This window comes from Cervus canadensis, chromosome 6 (genome assembly GCF_019320065.1).
Source record: "Cervus canadensis isolate Bull #8, Minnesota chromosome 6, ASM1932006v1, whole genome shotgun sequence".
NCBI lineage: Eukaryota > Metazoa > Chordata > Mammalia > Artiodactyla > Cervidae > Cervus > Cervus canadensis.
In genome coordinates, this window is record NC_057391.1 from 41,883,462 (window position 1) to 41,906,822 (window position 23,361).

General features: G+C 49.8%; 2 protein-coding genes and 1 long non-coding RNA gene across 5 annotated transcripts in view; 2 read left to right on the forward strand and 1 right to left on the reverse strand.

Annotated features, from left to right (window-relative positions):
• Positions 1 to 522: 522 nt before the first annotated feature.
• Positions 523 to 13,411, forward strand: OAZ2 (ornithine decarboxylase antizyme 2). Its single transcript, XM_043471693.1, is given in 6 exon segments — positions 523 to 735; positions 9,611 to 9,686; positions 9,688 to 9,768; positions 10,937 to 11,112; positions 11,852 to 11,937; positions 12,163 to 13,411. Coding segments are annotated over 6 exon segments (570 nt in total). The 5' UTR covers positions 523 to 715; the 3' UTR covers positions 12,294 to 13,411.
• On the forward strand, positions 742 to 4,891 carry LOC122443492. Its single transcript, XR_006270025.1, has 2 exons — positions 742 to 4,009; positions 4,040 to 4,891. It is a non-coding gene; the product is annotated as an uncharacterized LOC122443492 (long non-coding RNA).
• ZNF609 (zinc finger protein 609) overlaps positions 13,175 to 23,361 on the reverse strand; it is a 198,812-nt gene continuing 188,625 nt past the window's right edge. For 2 of the 3 annotated variants that reach the window (XM_043471689.1, XM_043471692.1), the window contains 5 exons: positions 22,196 to 22,562; positions 20,497 to 20,672; positions 20,032 to 20,248; positions 19,521 to 19,599; positions 13,175 to 19,220 (listed from right to left, as the gene is read on the reverse strand). In XM_043471689.1, the coding sequence (XP_043327624.1) occupies positions 19,526 to 19,599; positions 20,032 to 20,248; positions 20,497 to 20,672; positions 22,196 to 22,562 (834 nt within the window). In that variant the 3' untranslated portion in view covers positions 13,175 to 19,220; positions 19,521 to 19,525. The remainder of the gene's footprint in view (positions 19,221 to 19,520; positions 19,600 to 20,031; positions 20,249 to 20,496; positions 20,673 to 22,195; positions 22,563 to 23,361) is intronic. The other variant, XM_043471690.1, reaches the window with a different exon arrangement.

The following is a 23,361-nucleotide window of genomic DNA, read 5'->3' on the forward strand; positions in this document are numbered from 1 at the left end:
CCATTAAACTTCAGATGACCTCAGCCTTGACCGTTGCCCTTGAGACCTGTCTGTAAGGTGCGGAGATTGTTGATCTCAGCTGATAGCTGAGGTTATTGATCTGCGTATGAGCTGAGGTAATGGATTTGTGGGCCTGGGTTTACTCTCAAATGGCACTAATACATGTGTAGTACTCCTAGATTTCCGATTTTGGTTAATAAAATATCCTCCTGGGGCCTACAAATGACACAGCCCAGCTCAGTCCCATGCAAACAAGGGCTAGAGACCAGCACCAATGCTCAGTAAGCGCCGCTTGAAACTCTACATTTCGTTCCGGTCAACCCCGCAAGCTGCTTTCCGTCTGGCCCCGCCCGCTCGGCCCCCTCCGCTACCGGGTCCCGCCCCTACCGGCCCCTGGTGCGCCTGCGCGAAGGAGGGGCGGTGCTTTGCCCTTTGTTGTGGGCCCCAGTTTCCCAGGACACCGCGCGGCGCTGGGGTGGGGCTATGCAGATGAGGCACTCGGGGGCGGGGCGGTTGCGGCGGCGTCGGCGGCGGCCGGGGAGGGTCAGTTGGAGGCAGGCGCTCGCTGAGGCAGGAGGAGGGCTTCTGGGCCCGCGGCCTGACAGGGACTTATCCCGCAGAGATCGACCCCGCGCGCGCGACCCCACACCCACCCACTCATCCACCTACCCACTCCCTGCGCCGCCTCCTCCCACCCTGAGCAGAGCCGCCGAGGATGATAAACACCCAGGACAGGTAACGGCCCGGTCCAGGCTCCCCGCCCCCATCCTCCCCTTGTCTGCTCCAGAGGGCCTCCTCCCCAACCACCCAGCCGGTTCTCGCCCCTCCTACAAGGCCCCAGCCGGCCGCCACTGGGTCCCTTCCCTACTTCAGCCACCCTAGTCCGAGCCCCAGCCCCGCAACTGGGCCTTCTTCCGTCCTTCAGTCTCCCTCCCTCCAGCCCAGCCCATCCCCCTCATCGCGGCGTAAAGCCCCCACGGACCGGGACCCAATCTTTCAGTCCTGTCCACATTTCCCTTCAGCCCCCCCGAACGGTGGCCCATTCCCCAAATTGTTTCCATCTTCCCCTTTGAATCCCTTCCCTTATTTCAACTGCACCTTCCAACCAGATGCTGCTTTTATCGCTGCTCCTCCCGCCCTGGTCTGGCTCCGTCCTTCAGTTCTCAACTGGACCCATTATCCACACCTGTCACCCTCACCCCCGGCCCCCCGCCCCCCAGGCCTAATAGTCTTTACAGAGATGCCTGGCCCTCCCCTTGGTCCTTCACTCCAGCTTCATCTTTTCTCTCCCGTCCTCTTTAGACACCCCTTTCCCCAATTAGGCCCCGTTTCCCTTGTCTCCCAACATCATCATTTTTTATTTCTCACTTTGGGCTTGACTCCTGTCCGCCATCCTGTTCCCCTAATGCCGTTCCCCCTAACACTCTTCTAAACACTCCTACCCTTTAAACACTTTCTCTCATGACTGCTCTTACTCCTCCCATCCTAACTGAACCCCATTTCTAGAATATTAGATCACAGAACTCAGCCCATTCAGCTTCTGTTGAAGACCTGCTCTCTTTACCTGTACCTCCAGTACTTTCAAATTAGTCCTCATACTCTGTTCACTGGGCCTTTGCAAGTTTTCTCCCTCAAAATCTGACCCCAGCTTTTCCCCAGTAATTGTAGAGAAAGGCTGCACATCTTTCTGATACTGAGTATCAGTAGTTTTCTAAAGTTGCTTCATGTGTACTTCCCCCTGCGGACACTCAGCAGAGTTCATTATTCAGTTTTCCTTTCTCTACTTCTCTTTTTCTCCAACGCAGCCCTCGTCATGCATCTCTCCCTCCAGCATATCCCATATTTCTCCCCCAAATTCTTCTGTGAAATTGTTTCCTAATTCCCCATGATTTTTAACCCTAGCTGCTTATATATCAGGATGGCTTTTATATTTACAAACTGGGTTCTAATTCTCTTCCTCTTTGTTTCCCAAGACTTGTTGCTGCCCCCTCCAAAATGAGCTTGAAGCTCATTAGTTCCCCACACCAGGGTCTTTGTCTCCAGATTTGGCCTTCTGGCTTCTGCCTCTCACTTGAGCCTCATTGTTTTGCAAGCGGACTCATTCCCTGCAGATCATCCTTAAGTTGTGCTATGGTCTGTCTAGAAGAAATGGATTTTAGTTCCTCTTAAAAACATAGCCCTCCTTATTGCTTTTGTTCACACAGAGCTCTTAACTACCACTCAAGGTTTCTCTCACACTTGGGTTCCCCTCTCACAAAAAGTGGTCTCTAACTTGCTCTTTCCCATTCCTTTAGCAGCCCCATCCTTAAATATTCCATCTGAGTTTTCAGCTTTTTTTTTTTGCATCTCAGTGTTTCTCAACCCTAGGTGCACATGTGAAAAATCAATCCCTTGGCCCCCACCCTTCAAAGATCTTGTGTAATTAGCCTAGGGTGGGGCCTGGTATTAGCATATATTTTGAAGCTCTCCAATGGGCAACCAGGGTTGAGAAACACTGCCTCCTCTCCCTTCCCCTGAGAAGACCCTTCCCATCATATTCCTTTAGTGGGTGTCAGCCCTTTCTCCAAGGAAAAGTGTGTTGTCATCTTCAGGGATTTCTTAGTCCTTCTTTCCCAGGAACTCTCCAGAACTATTCCAAGATTTCTCCAGAAGTATGCAAGATATCTGCAGCAGCCTCTTAAATTCTACCTTGTTACACAGTTCTCAGCCATTAGCCACTTTCTTCTAATTCTTAGACTCTTCTCTAACTGCCACATCCTTGTTTCTTCCCTACATGCAGAAAGAAAATTCACTCATTTCCTGGTTTGTAATGGTCCTGTTTGATCCAGTACCCCGACCTCCCAAGCCCTCTACCTACAGCCCCATTCTGGTGCTGTTTCCCTTTTCCAAGATTCTCGATGTCCATCTTTCTCTGCAGTCCCTTATTTCATTTTCTCTAAACCAGTCCTCTGGAGCTGAGGAGGTGGAGGTGGATATGTACTTGGGTGGTGCTGGATGCAAAAGATGTTCTTGTGGTAAGGAAGGCTGTATGTGCTGAGGATAGAACCTAGGTATGAGAGGGCATGATGAAGTGCAGGGGCAGAGGGAAGCTGAGGAACCTGCCAGAAATCCCAGGGCTTTATGAGGTGGATTTTTCTTTTCTAGTCTTAGGTTCTTGTCTCTGCAGTGGGATTTGGAAAGTGGTGGTGCGGTCTCAGCAGGCCTTCTCTAGAGTCCTCCAGACTGAACTGGTCTAGGTGCCAAGTCCTTTGCAGCTTGAGCCCCGAGAGTTGAGCACTTGGGACCAGTTTATAAGGGTCTTCACCCACTGTGAGTTCCAGTCCTGGCTTTGCCAATGTGCTTACATGTTAAAAAAAGAGAGGGTTGGGTTCACTTAACTTTGAAGATTTCTTCCAGACTCCTAAGTGGCAAAACAGGCTTGCTTGTCTCCAGAGAAGCCTTGCTTAGCGTGTTGGTAATTTGAGGGGCTTGGCTGTGTGAAAGGCAGGTGGAGGGAGGAGCCAGCTGGCCTGCGAGGCCTGGGCAGGAGCAGGGCCTTGGATCAGGCTCCTCCACTTTGGCCTGGGGGTGGGGTGGTGTGTGCAGGGTGTCTGGTTTCTTTGAGTTATGGCAGTCCTGTTTCTATAGCATGTTTCTGAGCCTCCTCTGGCCTGCCCCTGACTTTTTAAGAGGAATCCTGGTAGAGCTCTAAGGATTTGGATTAACATCCAGATGTTCTTCCCAGTCAGTGTATTGATGTCTTCTGTCCACAGAGGGGCGAGCTATGGTTGAGCGCCCACTGGGTGGGGGATGGGCTTTGGAGCTTCGCTGGCTTCTGTGAAATACTGGAGGTGGAGGCTTGGTTTCCTGGAAGAAACAGTTACAGAGGAGCCTGCAGTATGTTTTGGAAACAAGGCTCTTCCTTTCCAGTTTTGTTCTGATCAGTACCTCCAAAATATCAAAATTCCTAATGGTGGGGGAGGGAAGAAGACACTAGTACAAGAACTTCATTATGGTTTTTGAGCAACAGGTTTTTTTTTTTTTTTTTTTTGAGCAACAGGTTTAAATCCAAGTAAATCAAGCTTCATGGACCTTTCTCTCCCTGGGTTGTGGCGGCAGGAAGTGTCTGTCTAGGGCTTGCTTAGTACCTTTTGACAGTACAGTGTGTGGAGAAGAGCTTGCCCTGGCTTCAGAGCCTTATAATCAGTCTGTGTCTGATGGGCTTTGAGAAGAAGCATTTGGTTCCACAGGTGGTTTTTCGGGGTGGTGGGAGCAGCCAGGGTACAAGGGCACATCCTAGTGACCCTGAGCATCTTCACTGAATGATTCCCTGAGTAATGGGATTTCTGTCTCTCCCACCAATAATTTGGTTTTGAATATTCCGTATTTATTGGCACTGGCTTGTTGGGTGTGGAGTGGTAGGGAGAGCAAGTGTTCCTTTGATGTGCCTTCAAGGTCATCCCCACAGAGAGAGAGAGAGACCTAGCATAGTCAGGAATCCCCCCAAATTGGAGATATGCTTTAGAAAGCTGTGTGGACTAATAATAGTAATTCCTCACTCTGCCAAGAAATCCAAATTTAGCCTCAGAGCAACTCAGAAATATAAAAAATGGGAACTGAAGTAGGGGGTTGAGGAATGTTATATATGTGTATTTCTAGCAAAAAAAAGTAATTCATCCCTTTTTGAAACAGTACACAGTGTTGATTCAAGTTGATACCATGATTTGGAAGGCTGTGAAGCCTAATTGAAATCTATAGACCAGAAATGGCCAAGTAGGTTAGCAAGAATTTTGTTACTTGAAGTGAACAAAATAGGTTGTTTCTGGTTAGCAGCAGTGGAGTGAAATGCTTTGTCTAAGATAAGCCTCAAAAAAAAAAAAAGATAAGCCTCAAGAAAATTCCCCAGGCCTTTGATAGTGTGTAAACAATGAAGTAATTCTATCCTGGGAAGAGAGGCTGGAACTGGGTGATGAGCTTACTATGCAAACTAAATTGAGGTATCTGAAATGCAAAATTAAGATCCTGTTTGGAAGCATGATCACCTAGCCATCTCCCCACCTCTGGCAGCATATGTAGTTTTGCCTACCTTTGGCGGAAGATCTAGCAGTATCGGCTGTGTAATTCAATAAGCAAATCTCAGAGACACAGATATTCTAACTGCCACCATAAGTGTTTCTTGTGGAAAATCAACCAGAACCCAGTGTTGCTTTCAGTCTGTGATTCAGAGTGGTGATGTCATTTTCTTTATAATCGTGCTTAGCAAGTAGACTCCCTTTGGCACACATAACAGCCCTAGTGAGATGACTTAGGTCTGGCATCTGACCAGGCCCCTTTCTCATATGTTAAAGGAATCGGCAGCTGGAAATCAGCCTCTGTGCTCACACTAGACTGAAGGTGGCCATTCACCTCCCACCTTTCTTCCTATTTCTCTTTAGCTTAGTGCGATGGCAGCCCTGAATTGGTCTCTCTTTGCTGCATAGGGATTAGTCATCAGAGACCATCTCAGAGTAAAGGCAGCCTGTGTGAAGGGTAGTCAGGGCCCCCTAGAGAGTTCTGTGAGGCAGGGCTGAGACAGGAATGGGTCAGAAGAGGCTGAAAGAGGGGATTGAATGTAGAATGCTTGGGAATGTGGTTTTTTATGTCTTTTCAATTGATACAACAAGGTCTGTAATACCAAGGCCATCTGACCCTCCTCTATCAGGCAATGGAAATCAGAGAGGGTATAGACCCGATAAGCTTAGGCCACTGATTCAAGTGAAACATGATCGAAAGTCTATTAAGGAGAATGTGAATCCAAGTGTTTGTTGAATGTAGCTGAATAGAAACTAGCCACAGAATTACTTTTATATAAATCTCTACTCTGTGTAGCAGACTGTACTCTCTTTGAGCAAACTAAATGTGAAAATCAAAACGGACATAAAATCAACTGGAAGTGATTCTTTAGCAGGAAATATTTTTATTTTCTGAAGAGATTTTAGGTTACTTCATTTAAATAGTAAGCATCCTAGAGATTTAAAAATAGGATTTGAATTATAAAAAGTCAGTTTACTAGCAGGGTTCCCCAGGAATACATCTAGCATACGCTGCCTGTCTGTAGCTGGCGTATGAAATTATAACCTGCTAAGGACATTTTGGACAGCAGTTTCACAGAATGCTTTAAATTAGAGGCAGCAGGATGTGATAAGTCTGTAGCATTCATATGTATCCTGAGGAGTGTTTCCAAGGACATGTCTGATAACAACTGAGAAAATAAAAGCACCAACAGATTGGCTCGGCTCTAATCTCCCATCTCTCTTCCGAATTGACTTGGATACCTGACACCCTCATTTCCAGTGTGGTCTTTTTTTTCTTCTCCAAAAGCAGGACCAGCCCAGCTGGATGTTTGAGTTTAATCTGACACATTTGATTCTCCTTAATCAGTCTGATCTTTTCAGCCTCTAGACTGAGCTTCTTAAATCATCCTTTGGTGGTAGAGATTAAACCATGTCTGCCCCCAAGTGGAGTAAGCAGGATATGGGGAAGGAAAGGAAAAAGCTGGGCACTGGAGCCAGTAGAAACAAAACTGAATATGAAACCTCACCTGATTTGGATCTGTGATAGGGAGACTTGTGTTTAAAAGCCACTTTTCTTTTGTGCTTAAGTTCCTCCAGGATTCACATTCCTTTTAAGGCTGGTGGCATATTTTGCCACAATATTTTGAACACTAAAGCTGATATGAGAAGGCCATTGCTGGGTAATTTTATACCCCTTAATTACTTTATGGAGAAGGCAATGGCAGCCCACTCCAGTACTCTTGCCTGGAAAATCCCATGGATGGAGGAGCCTGGTAGGCTGCGGTCCATGGGGTTGCTAAGAGTCGGACACGACTGAGCAACTTCAGTTTCACTTTAATTACTTTAACCACAACATATGTGCCCATATCCCTTCCCTTTTCATGTCAGAAATGACAGGTTGGTTTTTTTCTTTTTTTTTTTTTTGTTTTTTTCTTGAGAGAGCGCAGTTTGGCATTTACACAGCAAGTAACTAAAAACAGATCTTTTATGATGGGCGATTAAAGTAACGACTGTGAACTGCTACCTACTAAGCTTATCCCAGACCCCAGCTGTTTCTTGTAGGGAACTGGAGCTGGATCTCAGGGTGGGGACTGAAACACCCTTCCACCCCCAACTCGCACGCATGCACACATACACAGTTGCTTTCTGTGCAGACTTTCTTGGGGAGGAAAGTTCCCAGAATCCTTGTGTGAGTGGGAAAGTAAATGATTTGTTACCATGGAATAGATGTCTTGCATTTTATTTGAAGGAGGAGTGAGATCATGACATCAGAAACATTAGGAGCTCATAGATGAGTGCTGGACGCGGGGCAGGCCCTAGGGTTTATTTCTAGGAAGATAAAGGGGCTTCTGGATCTAAAAAAGGGAAAACCCATCTTATTCTTTTCAATGGGTTGGCCCCATCACTTCTGCTATTTGCAGGTGAAAATTAGTTCAGAAAAAAGGTGGTGGTTGGAATGCAGGTTGGGATTGAAAGTAGCTCTCCCATCTAGAGATCATTGAGGAATAATTTTTCTGGAAGTGAGTTAGCACCAGAATTTTAGAACTGCTAGGGCCTCGGTGATCTGCTTATTTTGTGAACCCTGCAGTTATCCTGATACACAAGTCTACATCTCAGCTATCTGCCCTCAGTCCCTGGCTATCCCTATTGACCAGTACAAGCAAGCCAGCCTTCTCCAGTGGCCCAACCTTCCTGGTGCTCCTGCAGGAACCTCCACCAAGGCCTGCAGGTGGTCTCCAGGGAATGGGGAGGGACCCATGAGGGGTGGGTGTGTGCCTTTGCTTGGGGAAACTCCCACCTTTGTCTTTTCTTTCTGGCCTGGACGCTATTTTTCTATCCCTTAACACATTGGAAGGTGAGAATTTTAACAACTCGTCCCCAGGAGAAAACAGGCCCTGATCTTAAACAGTTAGCACAGTCCTCTGTCACGCCTCTTCTGCTAGTAGCTGTTGGTTGAAGCCTCCTGAGGGAGATGAGGATGCCCTGAGGCTCTCCAGGGGAGGCCCGAGGTGGTCATGTGGTTGATCCCCAGGTGTTGATGCTCCTCTGGGCCCACTTCATCTCCTAGCAAAATTTCCAAGTGTAATTTCAGGCCCCTGGCTGAAATTCTTGAGAGAACAGAGGAGCTGAGCTACAGCAGTGATGCTTTGGGTCCTGGCTCAGCTGGAATGCCTGTATAGGTCTCTTAGTACTGAGGGTCTCAGGGGGTTATGTCTCTGGTTATTGTTCCATGTTAGGTGTGAGTTTTAGTTCTGTCACTCTGAGCCTAAGCAAAGAATCCAGATGACGCTGTGCCATCAAAAGCAAAGGACAGCGTGCAGAACAGTGCCTCATTAGTTTACAAAGGGTTTTCAGGGAACAAAGTCCGTGGTTTGTGGTATATGCTGATTTCTGTGGTTTAAATATTCGTCCTATGGCTGATTCAAGCTACCAACATGCTGTCACTAAACACAACTTTGGTTGGGAAGAGACGTGCACAGTTGGGTGATCTGGTTCCAGCACCCCGCTGCCGCACCCTCCCCTATATGTTACTGCTGCCTTCAGCCACTGTGCCAGGGCCAGGCCTGTTGCTGAGTCATGGTGTTACATGTACAGACAGTTTTCCTCTTTGCTTGCTTCACTTGCCCTTCGCCTGTGGAGTGAGCCATATCTTAGCCTAAAGAGCCAGTAAATTGGATTCAAAGAAGGCAGCGCAGTAGCTCTGGAGCTCTGTTGGGTCCACCTGAAAATCGTGGTAGCCAGGAAGGGCACATACCTGAAGGCGACAGGGGGCTTCTTTCAGAGCCATTCACCCTCTGTGGCCCAGCTGATGACTGGCTTCCTTACTCAGGTCCCAGCATGTATATAATTCCTCCTGGCAACCCCCATGCCTGCAATATACATTCACTTGAGTGTCCCTCTGTCCACACGGGTATTCCTTGAACTCCCATGCATGCCGAGGTCAGATTCCAGCAAAGAAGGCCAACTCTGCGTTTGGTGGTACATCGGGGACTAACTCAGATACCATAATACTCTGTACTGTGGTGCATCTCCTCTCCAGGAGCCAAATCCCTGGATTTGACTCAGTTCTAGACCCTAGAGGGATCTGGGTGATTTTTTGTTTAGTTCCATTGTTCAGGTCGGGGAGGCTTTGAAAGTTCCTCCTGGACAATGGTGCTAGCCCCTGTGACTTTCTAAGCCCCATATGCCTCTCCACCCTGAGGCGATTGTGGATGCTTTGTGATTCTGTCACACAGGTTGTTGAGACACTTAGGGTGAGGAGACAGGCTGGTGTGGGTCTGGGGCTCTCTGCCTAGCAGGCGAGCCAGCATCTGGTTCCTCCCAAGGTCTGCCGGTGTCATGGAGATTTGTTTGATGTTTGACGGGGGCTCCTTTGGTTAGACATCCAGCCTGACCCTGAGCCCTCTGAGCCTCTCTGTGCCTCTGTAGGACGGTGGGCTTGCCTTTAAGGAGGAGTTCTGAGAGCTGTAGCAGGAAGGACTGGGGCAGTTGAGGGCGAGCGAGGGCAGGGGTGGGTGGAATGCTGAGTTAAATCTGCAGGACCTTGATTCCTGTCTCACTGTCTTTCTCTCTTGCAGTAGTATTTTGCCTTTGAGTAACTGTCCCCAGCTCCAGTGCTGCAGGCACATTGTTCCGGGGCCTCTGTGGTGCTCCTGATGCCCCTCACCCACTGTCGAAGATCCCCGGTGGGCGAGGGGGCGGCAGGGATCCTTCTCTCTCAGCTCTAATATATAAGGTAAGGGGACTATGGGATGGAAGGCTCCGAGCAGTGTCCTCCTTAGACAATGCTGAGTGGCTGCTTAAGGGCAGCGATGGCTTTCCTTAGTCTTCTGAGTCTTAGGCCAGTAGTGGAACTGGGGAGGACTTTGAACTGAGGCTGCTGGGAGGCTTTCGGGGAGTACCAAGCAGACAGCCTGTCATCTTCTCAGCTTAGGTCAGCTCTTAAGTGCTGGCTCTGGGTCCTGAGTGAGGGAGCACAGCTAAGGGGACAGGGGCTGGTGAGTGGAGGAATGCACGAGCTCTTGCTGGTACAGCTGTTCACTTTCTCCTGAGAAATGCCAAGGGCCAGGAGGGCTCTTCCCTTTGTCCATACCAAGGGCAAGGGGCACCGCATGTTGCAGGGTGGGGGGTGGTAATGAGAGGGTCACCCTGGCAGCTCAGGGCACAGCCCAGGAGCTGTTGAGAACCTTGGGAGTCTGTCCTGAGGTTGGTCTGGGCTGGGACAGCTAGCCCCTTTTGCTGCTATTCAATCTGTGAGCCCAGAGGTTGGTTTAGCATCTCCCTGAGACTGGCATTGAGGGGTGGCTGGGCAGCTGAGTCCTGGGCTCTTGAGACGGTGGCAGGGGTGACAGCATGGACTCTGCAGTCACCGGGAGCCAGCTTGGGTTGACCTGTGCCCCAGCTGAGCCTCAGGAACATTCTCATTTGTTTCTGATGATTCTGTTTCAGAGGGAAGGGAAATAACACAATATTGGGGGGACAAGCATGAGTTTCAGTTAGGGAGACCCCATTTGAATCTCAGCTCTGCTGTTTCCTCACTGTGGAGTCTTGGGTCAGGTGCTTAATTCTACTGGGCCCCTGGTATCTTAGGTTTAAAGTGGGGATGCTGATGCCTACAAGTGCTTGTTGTAATGATGGAAAAATGGGAAAGTACCTTGTACAGTACGTGACAACCAGTGGGCTCTTGGTAAATATTCCCTTCCAATCATGCTGGCATTTAGCCACCACCAACTGGTCTCACACCCAGTGAGTGATGGCTCCATTTAGGCAGAATGTTGCTCTGATGTTCCAGTGTGCCCTGTCCCATGCTACTCTGAGGTTGGCCCAGGAGGGCTCCCAGCACCACCTTGGTTGGGGAGCCTTTGATGTGGCTAGAAGCGTAGTCTGACCTGATCTCCTCCCAGGACGAGAAGCTCACTGTGACCCAGGACCTCCCTGTGAATGATGGAAAGCCTCACATCGTCCACTTCCAGTATGAGGTCACCGAGGTGAAGGTCTCTTCCTGGGATGCAGTCCTGTCCAGCCAGAGCCTGTTTGTAGAAATTCCAGATGGATTATTAGCTGATGGGAGCAAAGAAGGGTAAGGAGCAAGTGCCGGGCAAGGGCTGGAAGCCCGCTCCAGAGAGGGGCGTGTGCTTCCTGGGGGCAGCAGATGGCCAGCCTTCTCCCTAGCTCTCAGCTGCCCAAGTATATACCTTTTTTTTAAAGGTTAGTTTTAGCCAGTAAAATGGGCCTATGATAATGAAAGCGGATCATTACCACTTATAACCAAATTCCTGTCATATAATGGTGTGGTTTAAACAGCCAGAAGCTCAAAGCAGCAGTGGAATTTCATTGGATTGGGCAAGGCCCTCCAAGCACCTAGTTGTGGAAGAAACAGTCCTGAGGATGGCATTCTCACGAGTGGCTTCAGCCTCTTGAAGGACTTTTAGGTGGTGGTAGGGCCCAGGGTTCCTCTCCGCAACAGGTGGTCACCATCAAACTTGGCAACTTTGGCGGGCCCCTGAGAAACTGGGTTCTCTTCCTAGGCCCCATACTTTCTTGTAAATTGCATTAAGTTGGCTAGTATTAATTTCAGACAAAGAACCTTTACTCCTGGAAGAGAAAATTCTGAAACAGTTTTCTTAGTGATTGTGGTTTATTTTTTTCTGAACTCAGGGCTTCTGAGGTCTTGAAATAGGAAGTTCTCCTTGAAGCTTCCCTATTTTCAGTGCTGACTGTAAGCCTCAGAAAAGCCTTGTGGGAGCAGGGGGTATAGAGGGGTGGGGTGAAGTCCACAGGTGGCAGTGGACTTGAGTGGTTTTCTTTGCTTCCTGCAGATTGTTAGCACTGCTAGAGTTTGCTGAAGAGAAGATGAAAGTGAACTACGTCTTCATCTGCTTCAGGAAGGGCCGGGAAGACAGAGGTGAGGGGCTGAGCAGCTTGAGACCAGGCTGGGGAGGGAAAGGGGGGGCTCCTAATGAGGTGGGGCTCCTGACTTTGACATATAAACCCTAGGAAATCGTGGGATTGGTTGTGTTCAAATTTAGGAAAGGCCAGTGCATTTATTCCATCTTTGTTTTGGGGTTTTCCCTTGATTTAGCCTACCTTTGTTTCCTATCAGAATCTTTTTTTACACTCTTTTTTGCAGCTCCACTCCTGAAGACCTTCAGCTTCTTGGGCTTTGAGATTGTGCGTCCAGGCCATCCCTGTGTCCCCTCTCGACCAGATGTGATGTTCATGGTTTACCCCCTGGACCAGAACTTGTCCGAGGAGGACTAACGGTCAAAGAGGATGCTTTGCCCAAGAGCCACAGTGGGGGAAGCGGGGAAGTTAGGCAGCCCTGAGACAGAGGAGGGGGCTTCTTGCTGTCCAGGGAAGGACACTGAGGGGCTCAGGGTGAGGGTTGCCTGTTGTGTTCTCGGAGTTGACTCGTTGAAATTGTTTTCCATAAAGAACAGTATAAACATATTATTCACATGTAATCACCAATAGTAAATGAAGATGTTTATGAACTGGCATTAGAAGCTTTTTAAACTGCGCTGTGTGATGTGCTCTATCTAGCCTAGGGGAGGACATTGCCTAGAGGGGAGGACTGTCTGCGTCCAGGGGCCAGGCCTGGGGGGCTGGGGACAGCACTGTCAGGCTCAGGTTACCCTGCTGTTGGGCTTTCTTTTTTTGGTTTTTAAGACTTGTGTATTTTCTTTCCTTGCTTCCTGTCACCCAGGGGACTCTGGAGTATAGGCTTTTCACCCCTGGGCAGTGTCCTTCTGTTGTTTTTTGACACTCCACCTGGGCTTCTCTCTGTGCATTTGTATCTGGCCTGGAGAAAGCAGGTCTGACCCCTCCTTTACAGCTTAGTGTTATTCTGGCATTTGGTTAAGCTGGCTTAATCTGTTATCAGTGCATTCAAAATAGGGGCATTGAAGTTTACTCCTACCACCAGGGCTTTATTTTGGGGGTGCCTGGGTCTTAAAAAAACACTAGCCAAACTGCAATTCTCAGATTACGGACAGTTCTTGCTCTGGGCTGCAGGCCTAGGCCCCAAGGTGTCTCCTTCCTAGGGTCACAAACAGCAGAGAGGAAGAGGAATAGCAACTCAGGGCCTGGGGGTTGTGGGGGAATTTGCTGTTAGGGACTGGATGCCTCTGCCTGGCTGAGTCTAGTGCTAACTGCACCCCCCCCCCCCCCCAGCAGGTTCTGAGTAGTGCCTGAGCCCCTGTTCTACAGGGCTCTCCTGTGGGACTGAGGGGGTAGAAGTGGCCCGCCCTTTTCTGTTTTCACTGAACAGCTTGTTCTAAGGGGGAAGGAAGGGGGAGAGATCTCGACTGGGTGAGGGGGCGGGGGTGTCAGGGAGGCAAGTGTGTTGTGTTAGTGTGTCAATAAACTGATTTAAAGTTGTGGTTGGTCTGTCCTTTACTCCTCAACCAGGGCCAGCTTCCTTCTACTGCTGTCTTTTGAGTCTAGAGCCCAGCACAGCAGGGGGGTGATGCGTGCTTCTCAGGAAGAAAGCCGCTTTGCATCAGGACAAACGGCTGAGGTCTCTGGGGCCACATTACTAGGCGAAGCAAGGGGTTGCTAGGAGTCTGGGACAGAATGCTGGAGCCCCCTAGAGACAGGTATGTACACAGAGCTTCATCCAGAATAGAGGCTAGACATACCAGGACCCAACTTCTTTTTTGTCTAGAAGGCCAGGTCCTGAAACTGGGTTCTGGCTTTCACACAGAGCTGCCTGACATTCCTGTTCCTGGGGGTGTCTGAGGAAGTGGAACTCACCTTCCCTAGGAAGACAGTATTCTCCTTTTGGAGCCCAGTGCCCTAAGGCATGGCTGCCCTTCCCCGGTACCACCAGCCTGCTGAATCAGCTCTCAGTGGCACTGGAGGGGGATAGAATCCTCTTCACCTATGTTGTCTTAGTTTCTCAAGGGTTTACTAGTTTTGTTTTTTTTTTTTTCCCCCTTTTGCTTCTGTTTTCCCAAATGAAGTACTGGGCATGTTCTTCCACCTCCTACGACTTTAGAACTATTTACTTACTGTTGACTGTGGCTGTCCTTATTTTCTTTCTGACTCTGGTGCATTTTCACATTGTTCTATGTTGAGCTTGTGTTTTCATACTGGACCAAGTCATTAACCTTGGGCCCTATGTAACATTTATGAAAAGAAGTGAGCTCAACACCTCCATCCCACGTGGTGTTAGTAGAGAAAGTCTGGGCCTAGGGATTTCCCTGGTGGTTCAGTGGTTAGGAATCTGCACTCCCACTGCCGGGGGCATGGGTTCAATCTGTGGTCAGGGATCTGATCCCACATGCCGTGCAGTGCAGCCAAAAAAAAAAGTCTGGGCCTAGAGATGAATTCAACTGAAATGTGAAGGACTTAGAAAATGTCTTCCACTGAGCACATAATCCCTAGAAATAACATAAAGTCTGAAGAATGACTTTACAAGTCATTTGTAAAGTCATTACAAGTGAGATATTTACAATGGGAATCTATATGACTGCTGACAATGGCCAAGTTAATGTAGGCAGTTTAGGATTCAGATCGAATGCTAAATTGAAACCCAAGGAATCTACAAGACAGGGATAAAGAACCAGGAAAAACAGTTTTCTGTTTGCAAAGCTAGCAGAGTGGACAGGAAACATACCTGGGACTTTGCTGCCATCTGCTGGTAGATCTTCTTTAACACAACCAGAGTTAGGCTGAATTGGAAACCTGGGCACTCAGTTCAGGTTTATTTCTCTTTCAAAAATAAAAAACTTTTGCTAGATGAGACCAGTGGCAGGACAGAAATATGGTATCCAAATTCTGCACTCCAATTAAAACAACTTAGAAGGTGAAATATCTTGGGAGTGGGAGGGTGGAGTTGGAAGGGGAGATATGTGAAAGGCAAACTAAGTCTAAATTTAAGAACAGGGACATTAAAAACTTTATTCAATAAATACAACAAATAATTTAAAAATATACTTCAGTTCCAAAGCCAATTAAGAAAAGAAGTAGAGAGGAAGGGAAAAAAGGGGAGGAGGAGGAAATTAGAGGGAAGGGAGAAAGTTTCAAGAGGTGGAACAATGGTTTGGTTGGGCTGCCTTTCTGAATGTACCGCCCTTTGAAATTCTGATCAAATGCTCTTGACCCATAAGCCCATAGCCCTTGTTCTGTTAGCCACAGGAGTCCACCCGCCAAGCACGATGCTCGCGCTCTTGTCAGAGCAACTCTGGCGACTAGCATCTAGGGGAGTGTTCAGTTTCCCACTGGTTCCTAAAAATCGTCTTAACTCCCAGGCAGGTTTAAATAGTGCAAACTCTTAGAGAGCTCCCAGCTGCATAGTTTCACAGCAAGTGTGAAAGCCACTCACTGGTGAGTGTCCAAAGCCACTTTGGTGAATGGGATCTATGGGGGCAGGGCGGGGTGGTGGAGGGCGGTTGGCACGGGGCGACAGGAGAAGCCAGGGCCCAGGATAAAGCTCCTGGGTAAGCCTGCAGCCAGGCCAGGGAAGGGCTGCAGGGCATGTAGGCTGGACACGGGACTCAACAGCATGCCATCAGCCAGGGAAGGTGGAGCTGAGGATGTGTATGGAGCAGGACCGGAAGATCAGGAGAGCTGAGGGAGGACGGAAGAGTGAGGAGGAGAGAGAGGCAGCTCAGCAGCAGACTCCAGGAGAAATAACCAGCAGCCCTCACAGATTTGTGATTGTCTCTTAAAAAGATTTATTTTCTCTTCTTGCCTGAATGTACAAAGGCAAAAAGAGTACAGTTTGTATATATATATATTTATATATATATATAAAAAAACAAGGAACTTGGTAATGTACACTTTACAGAAGGGAAGAATCAGGAAGACTGAAATTAAATCCAACAGAGCAACGCCAATGGAACAAAAGCTATGAACAGCAACACTGTCCCTCCAGCCCGGGCCTCCAGCTCGCCCCAACCTGCTCCCAATGGGGGGCTGAGCACCAAGGCAAGCGGGTGGGCTGGGGCAGGAGGGGCCGGGGACGGGGCCTGGGAGGGGCTCAATCCCAGGAGGGGCCCATGGCAGAGGATCAGCAGAAAGCTTCCTGGGATGCCCTAATAATAAAACAAATAACGAAGGCCCAGAATTAGGGGGCCAGCTAGCTGCCCAGTTGAATCTTGGGGGCATCGGAGTAGACACTTGAGATGGTGGTAAGGTGTGTGGGATAACAAGTGGCCCGTATACAATGACACTAGCCCTTCTGTAGCCTTTTCCTCCCGCTCCCAAGACCAAGCCCTCCCACCCCCACCTTGGAGCCTGGAGAGAAGAGATTCAAGAAGCATCATTTCATTTCATGGGTGCCCTCTTAAGCCTTCTGCATATGGTCCGTTGACCTTGAGATGTGTGGAGGGGGTGAGGTAAGAGAAGGAAATACACATGTATACATACATGTACAGGCAGGGAAAGGGGATGAAGGGAACTGGCACAACTTAAATGAGGAGGAAGCAGATGTGAGTCCTAAAGAGCAGGTCTCCAAGCCTTGGCTGTCCTACTTGGGCACGAGGCTGCCTCCCGCCAGCTTCTCTGTGGGGCTCGGATGAGCCGTGTCTGTCAAGAGAACTGGGCCAGGGATAGCTCAGAGAGAGCCTTGGTCTGGTGACCTTGGCCATTAGCAGCAAACTTGTCCAGCCTTTGCTGGGGTGAAGTGGGGTGGGGATCCTTGAGAGTCTCATCCCTATGACTGGGTTGCCAGTGCCACGGGTCCCCACCTGTGGTGGTCCTCCCCAGGGAGAGAGGCTAGAGGCGGACAGCAAACCCTTCACTCAGTGCTCCTCAAGGCTGTTTCACCCGTCACTGCTGCTGCTTCATGTCACCTCAGGGAGGGACGACAGGCCTGGCAAGGATCAGGGACCAGGAGGATCAGGAAAAGGCAGTGCTGTTCTGCCATCGATGCTCTCACCTGCTCTTCTGGGCAGCTCAGCTCCTGCTTTTCAGGATATAAGGGTCAAAAAGCCAAATGTTTTTTAAGGGGGAGAAAAAAAGAAAAAAAGCTGTTCCCTTCTGCAGAACCCAAGGCTGCCCTGCTAACACAGAAGTTCCTCGTCTCTGTTACAGAACGAAGTGGAAAGGGCAGGAATCCCAGGCTATGCCTACCCAATGGAAAAGAAAATTACTCCAAACGGTTTCTTCACAATATGTACAGAGCACGCTGTAAGGCAGCGCCACAGATACAAAACACACAATATTTAAAAACAAACAGGAACAGAGATGGGCCCATGACTCCACCCAACAGGAGCCAGGAGGGCATGAGCAGGCTGAAATTCAGAGCCATCTTTTGGGTGGGGACGACTCAGGTGAGGTGGGGTGAAGGTGTCCACACCGACGACTTCCGTGGGTAAGAGGGAAGTCGCTGCTCAGAGCACTCCCGAAAGGACAGCGGGGGGCAGAAGGACTGAGGGGGACAGGGAGGCTGCTCAAGGGCCTGCTAGGAGGTCTAAATCAGCGGGGTTTGGGAGAGGGCTCAGAACCCAACTTGAACAAAAACAAGGACATGGGAACCTAGAGGAAAGATCTATAGATCAGAGGGGCTCCTCTTGGGCAAAAGACCCTAAGCCTCTCTAGAATGGGGCTCCGGGGATCTCGGAAAGCAGCCTCTGCTGGGCGTTGTGCTTACTGTCTTCCATCTCCATGCCCCACACTGTCAGAGCCAAGTCCCTGCTCTTAAATGGTCATTTTGGCACTCTGGTCACAAAGACTCGTCTCTAACCTAGCTTGGTGTCTGTCAGTCTTCATCTCTCAATCCAGAGGGTCAAGGAAAGACAGGAGAGGAGGAGGACAAAGGGATGATATCTCAAAAACAAAGTAAGAGCTAAAGCTCCCCACACCTTGGGGAAGAAGTGACTGCCGTAAAGCTACCAGATCATTGTCACTTTCCCAGGACAAAGAGCACAAAGCCTGGACTGGACTGCGTTTCTAAGGAGAGCAGAGAACTGTGTCTGCCTCAGAGCACAGCTCCACTGACTACACCCGGCGGCTCTGAGGAGTAATGGCTTGCACGTGTTGTCCTAGGGTCTAAGGAACAGACGCCCTCCAAGGTGCAGTGTTCCCTAAAACAAAAACGTGTGTTACAAAGAAACACGGCTCATGTTGGCACGCATGGGGCTACAGGTTGAGCAATAGGAAGTCATGTGGTTGTGTACAGAGAAACTGGGCTGGACAGAATTGGACCCCTTGATGAGGCCGACACTTGGATGGCTGCTTGGACAGGACATCTCTCAGAGGGCTAGGCGCTCCCAGGGCCTGCCTCCCGGCAGACTCCAAAGCTCCCCATGCTGGGGGAATATGATTTTACCTGCCTGAGTCTTAAAAGCCAAGCAGTGGAAAAGAAGAAGAGAGATGAGATGCCCCTGGAAAAGGCACCAAGGGGTCGGGAGGGAGATGAGGAAAGGGCAAGGGGGAGGCTAAGTGGCAGCAGGACTTGGTGGGATGCAGCGTCTCGTTCACAGACTCCGTTCGTGCTCCAGCTCTTGCCTGGAATCCCCAGGGAGCCCGGTGCTGGCCTCGGGGCCCCGGCCCTCTGCCTAACAGGCAGCCCAAGGCCACGGTGGGCAGATGCCTTGGTCTCCCTTTCCAGGCTGGGCTCTGAGCATTTACATGTGCTCATGTGAGAGGGGAGAAGTCTTCACGTTTGAAGACCTTGTTTTCACAACTACAGAGAAAACAGCCCCCAATTTCTTTCCTGAGATTCTAATTCCTCCACGTGCTGCCAGTTCCCAGGGCCCAAACCACTGGGGAGATGCAGGGTCTGGTGATGGTGGTAATGACGGTGAGAGGGGTATGGCTGCTGTGCTGTCTTCAGACCTTACCCAGTGCCTGGGGGGCCCTCCCTGGGGGGTTGGTACTGCTCCGGCAGCTGACCAGGGCTTGGGGAACAGAGCAGTAACTTCTCTGGGCTGAGGCCATGTTCCCCTGGTTGCTCCCCGTGCCTTCATCTCCACAGAGGCCACAACAGTCACGGCCGTGGCCAAGAGAATAAATATTTTTGCTAAGTACCAGCTCTCCAGCTCCTGAGGAAGAGGGAGGGTCGGGGAGTCCGGGGGTCTGGTGGAGGCGAGATAGCCAAGGATCTGCCTTCAGTCATGGTGGGAACGGCAAACAGGATGATCAACACCATTTAACTGATGTCTAAACGGCACCTCCAGCACCTCCTTGGGTAAGCCAGTCCGGGCCCGTGAAGCTGACTTTATCCCGGCACTTGGTGTTCTGCAAGGGAAACATGGACAGAGAACCGGGTGCTCAACCGGCTGGTAAAACCACCACAAGGTGGCGCTCCAAGAAAAGGAACTGCAGGGGAGGCCAGTCCTGGTCCCTAGGGGAGGCGTGTGCTCCACAGCCCCTCTCAGAGGCTCCCCGGGAAACTTATACAAGAGGCTTGGTCAGGGTTGCTCCATTTCCAGACCGCAGCCCAGAGATGTCCTTCACTGAGGCTCCACAGGGATTCTGTGATCCAGGTATCAACTATCCCTGCTCTCTCTGTGTTGTCTGAGTTAAAAAGTTACTCACCATTCTCACCTCCGGGGGGGTGGGTAGAGTGAAGGAGTCGAGCCTTGCTGGCTGGCAACAATGGCTGTAGAAGAAAGCCCTGAGCGAGAAGGAGGACAAGTCAGTGCAGCACTCGCGCTCTGCAGCTGGTGGGTGCAGGGAGGAGTTTCTTCAATGCCTAGCTAGCTCCACTGAGTTTTGGGGTGCTGACAGAAGAAAATCTGATACGTGGCCAGATATAGCAGCTGGGGATAGACAGACAGGCTCTGTTTTTCAGTTGCTTGTTACTCCTTGGTTGTGGGAACACCTGCTCCTTATTCTTCTGAATATCAAAGTCAATTTTCTGGAGGAGTTTGAGAATCCCTGAGCTCCAAGGGAGGAAATAAATGTTATGATTATACTGATTGTCTGCCGGAGGCTAGGATTCTGGACAGATTGGAGGCTCAAGGGTAAGAAGAGGAGGAGGGGCTTCTTGCCAGGGGCCCCCTGCTATGGCAGTGCTACTGGATGGCAGTGGGGAAACGAGGCTTACCTGCTGCATAGGGTAAGTTGTACTGTGCTGGGAGCAGTGAGTACCCCAGGTGGTGGTGATGGTGGTGCGTGGACATCAGGCGCTGAGAAGGGGAGGTGCGGGGCCGGTCAACACTCCTTTCACCCCCGCCTGCTCCCCCGACGCTGCTACAGCTGCCACCACCCCCAACCACCCCACAGCCTCCCCGATCTCTCTCCTGAGAAGTTTTATCACTTATCTGGAAAGGAAAGCAGACACAAAAGCTCTACTGTGAGGCACACACGTGAAAGCAAGATGCCCCAAGCCCACACTTTGACTCCTTAGAGATGCAGGACACCCAAGAATCAAGGAGGTGCCTGGGGGAGCTCAGGTCAGGCCGGCCACACCACACTGTTATTGGGACTCGAGCCAGCCCACCTTCTCCCAGACCCTGGCTCTGCCCGTCCTGGTCTCTGACAATGGCCAGTGTCTCTGTGCGTCCCTTACCGTGGGAGACTTGCTCTTGTAGTGACTGGCATGCTGCTGCAAGATGTCCAGGGCTTTAGACTCTGAGCTGGATTTACAGCTGACACTGGGGCTAGCTCGGGCCTTGTCAGTATCTTCACCCCCCGAGACCTTGCTGCCATATGGGGAGAAAGAATAGCTGGAAGGCAGGTAGGAACCTGGGAGAGAGAAATAAAGCAGTCAGAGAGATGGGAGAGGCAGGAGAGATTCTGCTTCAGTGAGCCTGGTGAGGCTCAGGCTGAGGGGTGTTCCACCACAGTGTCTTCAGGCTGAGACTCTTAGAGTGTCCTTCCTTTACTGAGCTCCGGAGGCAAACAGCTAAGGGATGTTAAGAACATGGCCCTCAGTTTCTGGGGAATCAACTCCCTTAGAGCCCCAGTCTCAGATTCATCTCCAAGAGGTGCTACAGTCATAGGATTAGAAAGGTCGTTGGATTTGAAGTCATGTATGTCCTTGGGCTCAAATCTGACTTCTGAGACTTACCTGTTGGGTACCTCTGAAAAAATGAACAAGTTCATTAGCTCAAATTAACCTTTTGAGGTTCAATTTCTTGACCATCAAAATGAAGATACTAATACTGATTCCATAGGGTGACAGAGAAGATTAAATGAGATAATGTACATGAATCACCTAGTCCAGTGCCTGGCCTAGAGCAAGTACTCATCAAATGGAACTACTGTTTTTATACAGAAGGACTGGGGTAAGAGGAGAAAGGAATACTGCGGGAAGAGACAATTTCCTATTTCTGTTTGAAAAGCTCACATGTCCTACTTAGAATCTGCCTTAAAACATCAAGACTGTTTGAGCTGCTTTTCTACAGTGAGGTGGGAGCTCCAGAAAGTGAAAGAAGGGCTCTTTAGGCAACAGAGACCAGTGAGTGAAGGAAGCATTTTCTTCTGACTGGTCCAGAATCACTTAAACGCCTACTCTGTGTTGCCCTCCCCCCATGTTGCCCTCCCCCCCATACTCCATGGCAGTATAAGAGCTTATCTTTCCCAAACTGAACCTTCCCCTCACTGGGCCTCCCCTCCATGACTGCCTGATGACTTTATGCTAAACATGATCTTGCAGATGAAAACATTCATTCTCCTGATGTGAATTTTACTTTGTTCCACGTGTCTCTCCTGCTGCAATTAAGTTGTGAGCTCCTTGAGGGGACTGAAGTAGTCTTCTCTATTTCTTTTATATTCCCCCCAGTGTCTAGCACGCTGCAAAATATAGAGTATGTGGTTTTCTTTTTTTTTTTTTTGAGTATGTGGTTTTCTTTTGGCCACACCCCAAGGCATCTTAGTTCCCTGACCAAGATCGAACCCACGCCCCCTGCAGTGGAAGCGGAGTCTTAACAGCTGGACCGCCAGTGGTTAAGTCCTTAAAGTATGTGTTTGGAAAAATCCCAGCTGAGGGAAGATGCCTCTGGTAGATGGGGTTTCGCCTTCAGTTATCCATAAAAACTGACTGCAGAGTCAACCCTTCACCTGGTGCAAGGGAGGAAGGAATGGTCCCACAGACTGTAAGCAGGGGTCACTCAAGGAGCTCAGGGTTAGAGTGACCACAATACCACATTCACATCAGAGTTACCATCTACCTGAGCCTCAGTAGCCTTAGCAAGAAAACTGGATTTGAAATCTGCTTCGTTTCCCTTCCCAGTGAACGGAGCAGCAGCTGGAGCGCGGTGCCGTACCTGGGTAGTTCTGCATCATCACGGCAGGCATGCCACGGTAGCTGGGGTGGCTGGGGTCATAGGACTGGCTGTAGGAGTAGCCGTGCATGTAGGGGATGTAGGACTGGTGCTGGGTGAGGGGGGAGGACACAGGCACGTGGACACTGGGTCGGGGCTCCTTGCTCCCAAGGCGGGATTCCTCTGATGTGGGCAGCTTGCAGTCACTACTTGTGCTTTCCTTCCCATCCTCCTTGGGAACAGAGTCCTTACTCCGACTCCTTTCCTCCTTCAGTTTGCGGTCCCGCTCCTCTTTCCACCGCTCATCCTCTGACTTGATGTCCGAGTACTTGGCAGGATAGACATACGTCCACATCCGGGGCTCTGCTTCCTGCAACAATCACAGAATGACGTGAGTGTTGTACAGATAAAAGAGAGAGAGATTTCAACTCCAAGGCCCCAGTAGAAACACCAGAGCACAGCAGATAATACCAGACACCTGGGGCGCTGCGGGATCTGGGCCTCCACTGACCTTCGTTCAAAATCAACTATGGTCCCTCCTGCTTAAATGCCTATCCCCTCCCCCCAACAAAAGGATATAAAATGTGGGGAAAGAGAGGGAAAATCCACTGATGGGTCTTCTCTATGAGAAAACAAGCATTTGAGGGAAGTGACTGGAAGAAGCTGTTCCCGTTCCAAGGATATTTAGGTAGTTTCCCTTCTTCAGAGCAAGTTTGGGGGCAGAGAGCTGTAGAGGCCGCTCCACTCAGAGGAGGGTGGGCTAATTGCGGCACAAAGAGGGGGCCTTCCTAAGCCTCATGAATAGAGAAACAAGTAAGACCAAGCTCTTAGTTCTAACTCTGCCTATAAAACCTTTTTGAGAGTAATTCAGTCTGAGAAGGGTGCTTCCGTCTACTTTAAAAACTGGAGAGACCACCTTTCTTCATTCCGTGGGAACCACACAGTGGATGAGACACGTTTAGGCATCACTAGGTACCTGGTTCCAGTTCTGGTTCTGCTGGTCAAGTCTTGAGTACCTCCAGACAAATCAAGCTAACTTACCTGGGCCTCTCTTGTTAAATGGGAAAAACCTCTTTCACTGGTGTGAAGAGTGCTTTTAAAAAAACATTAAAATGATTTACAAAGGTAAAGAATCCCTAACCTTATAGACTTCTCCTGCTATCCGTACT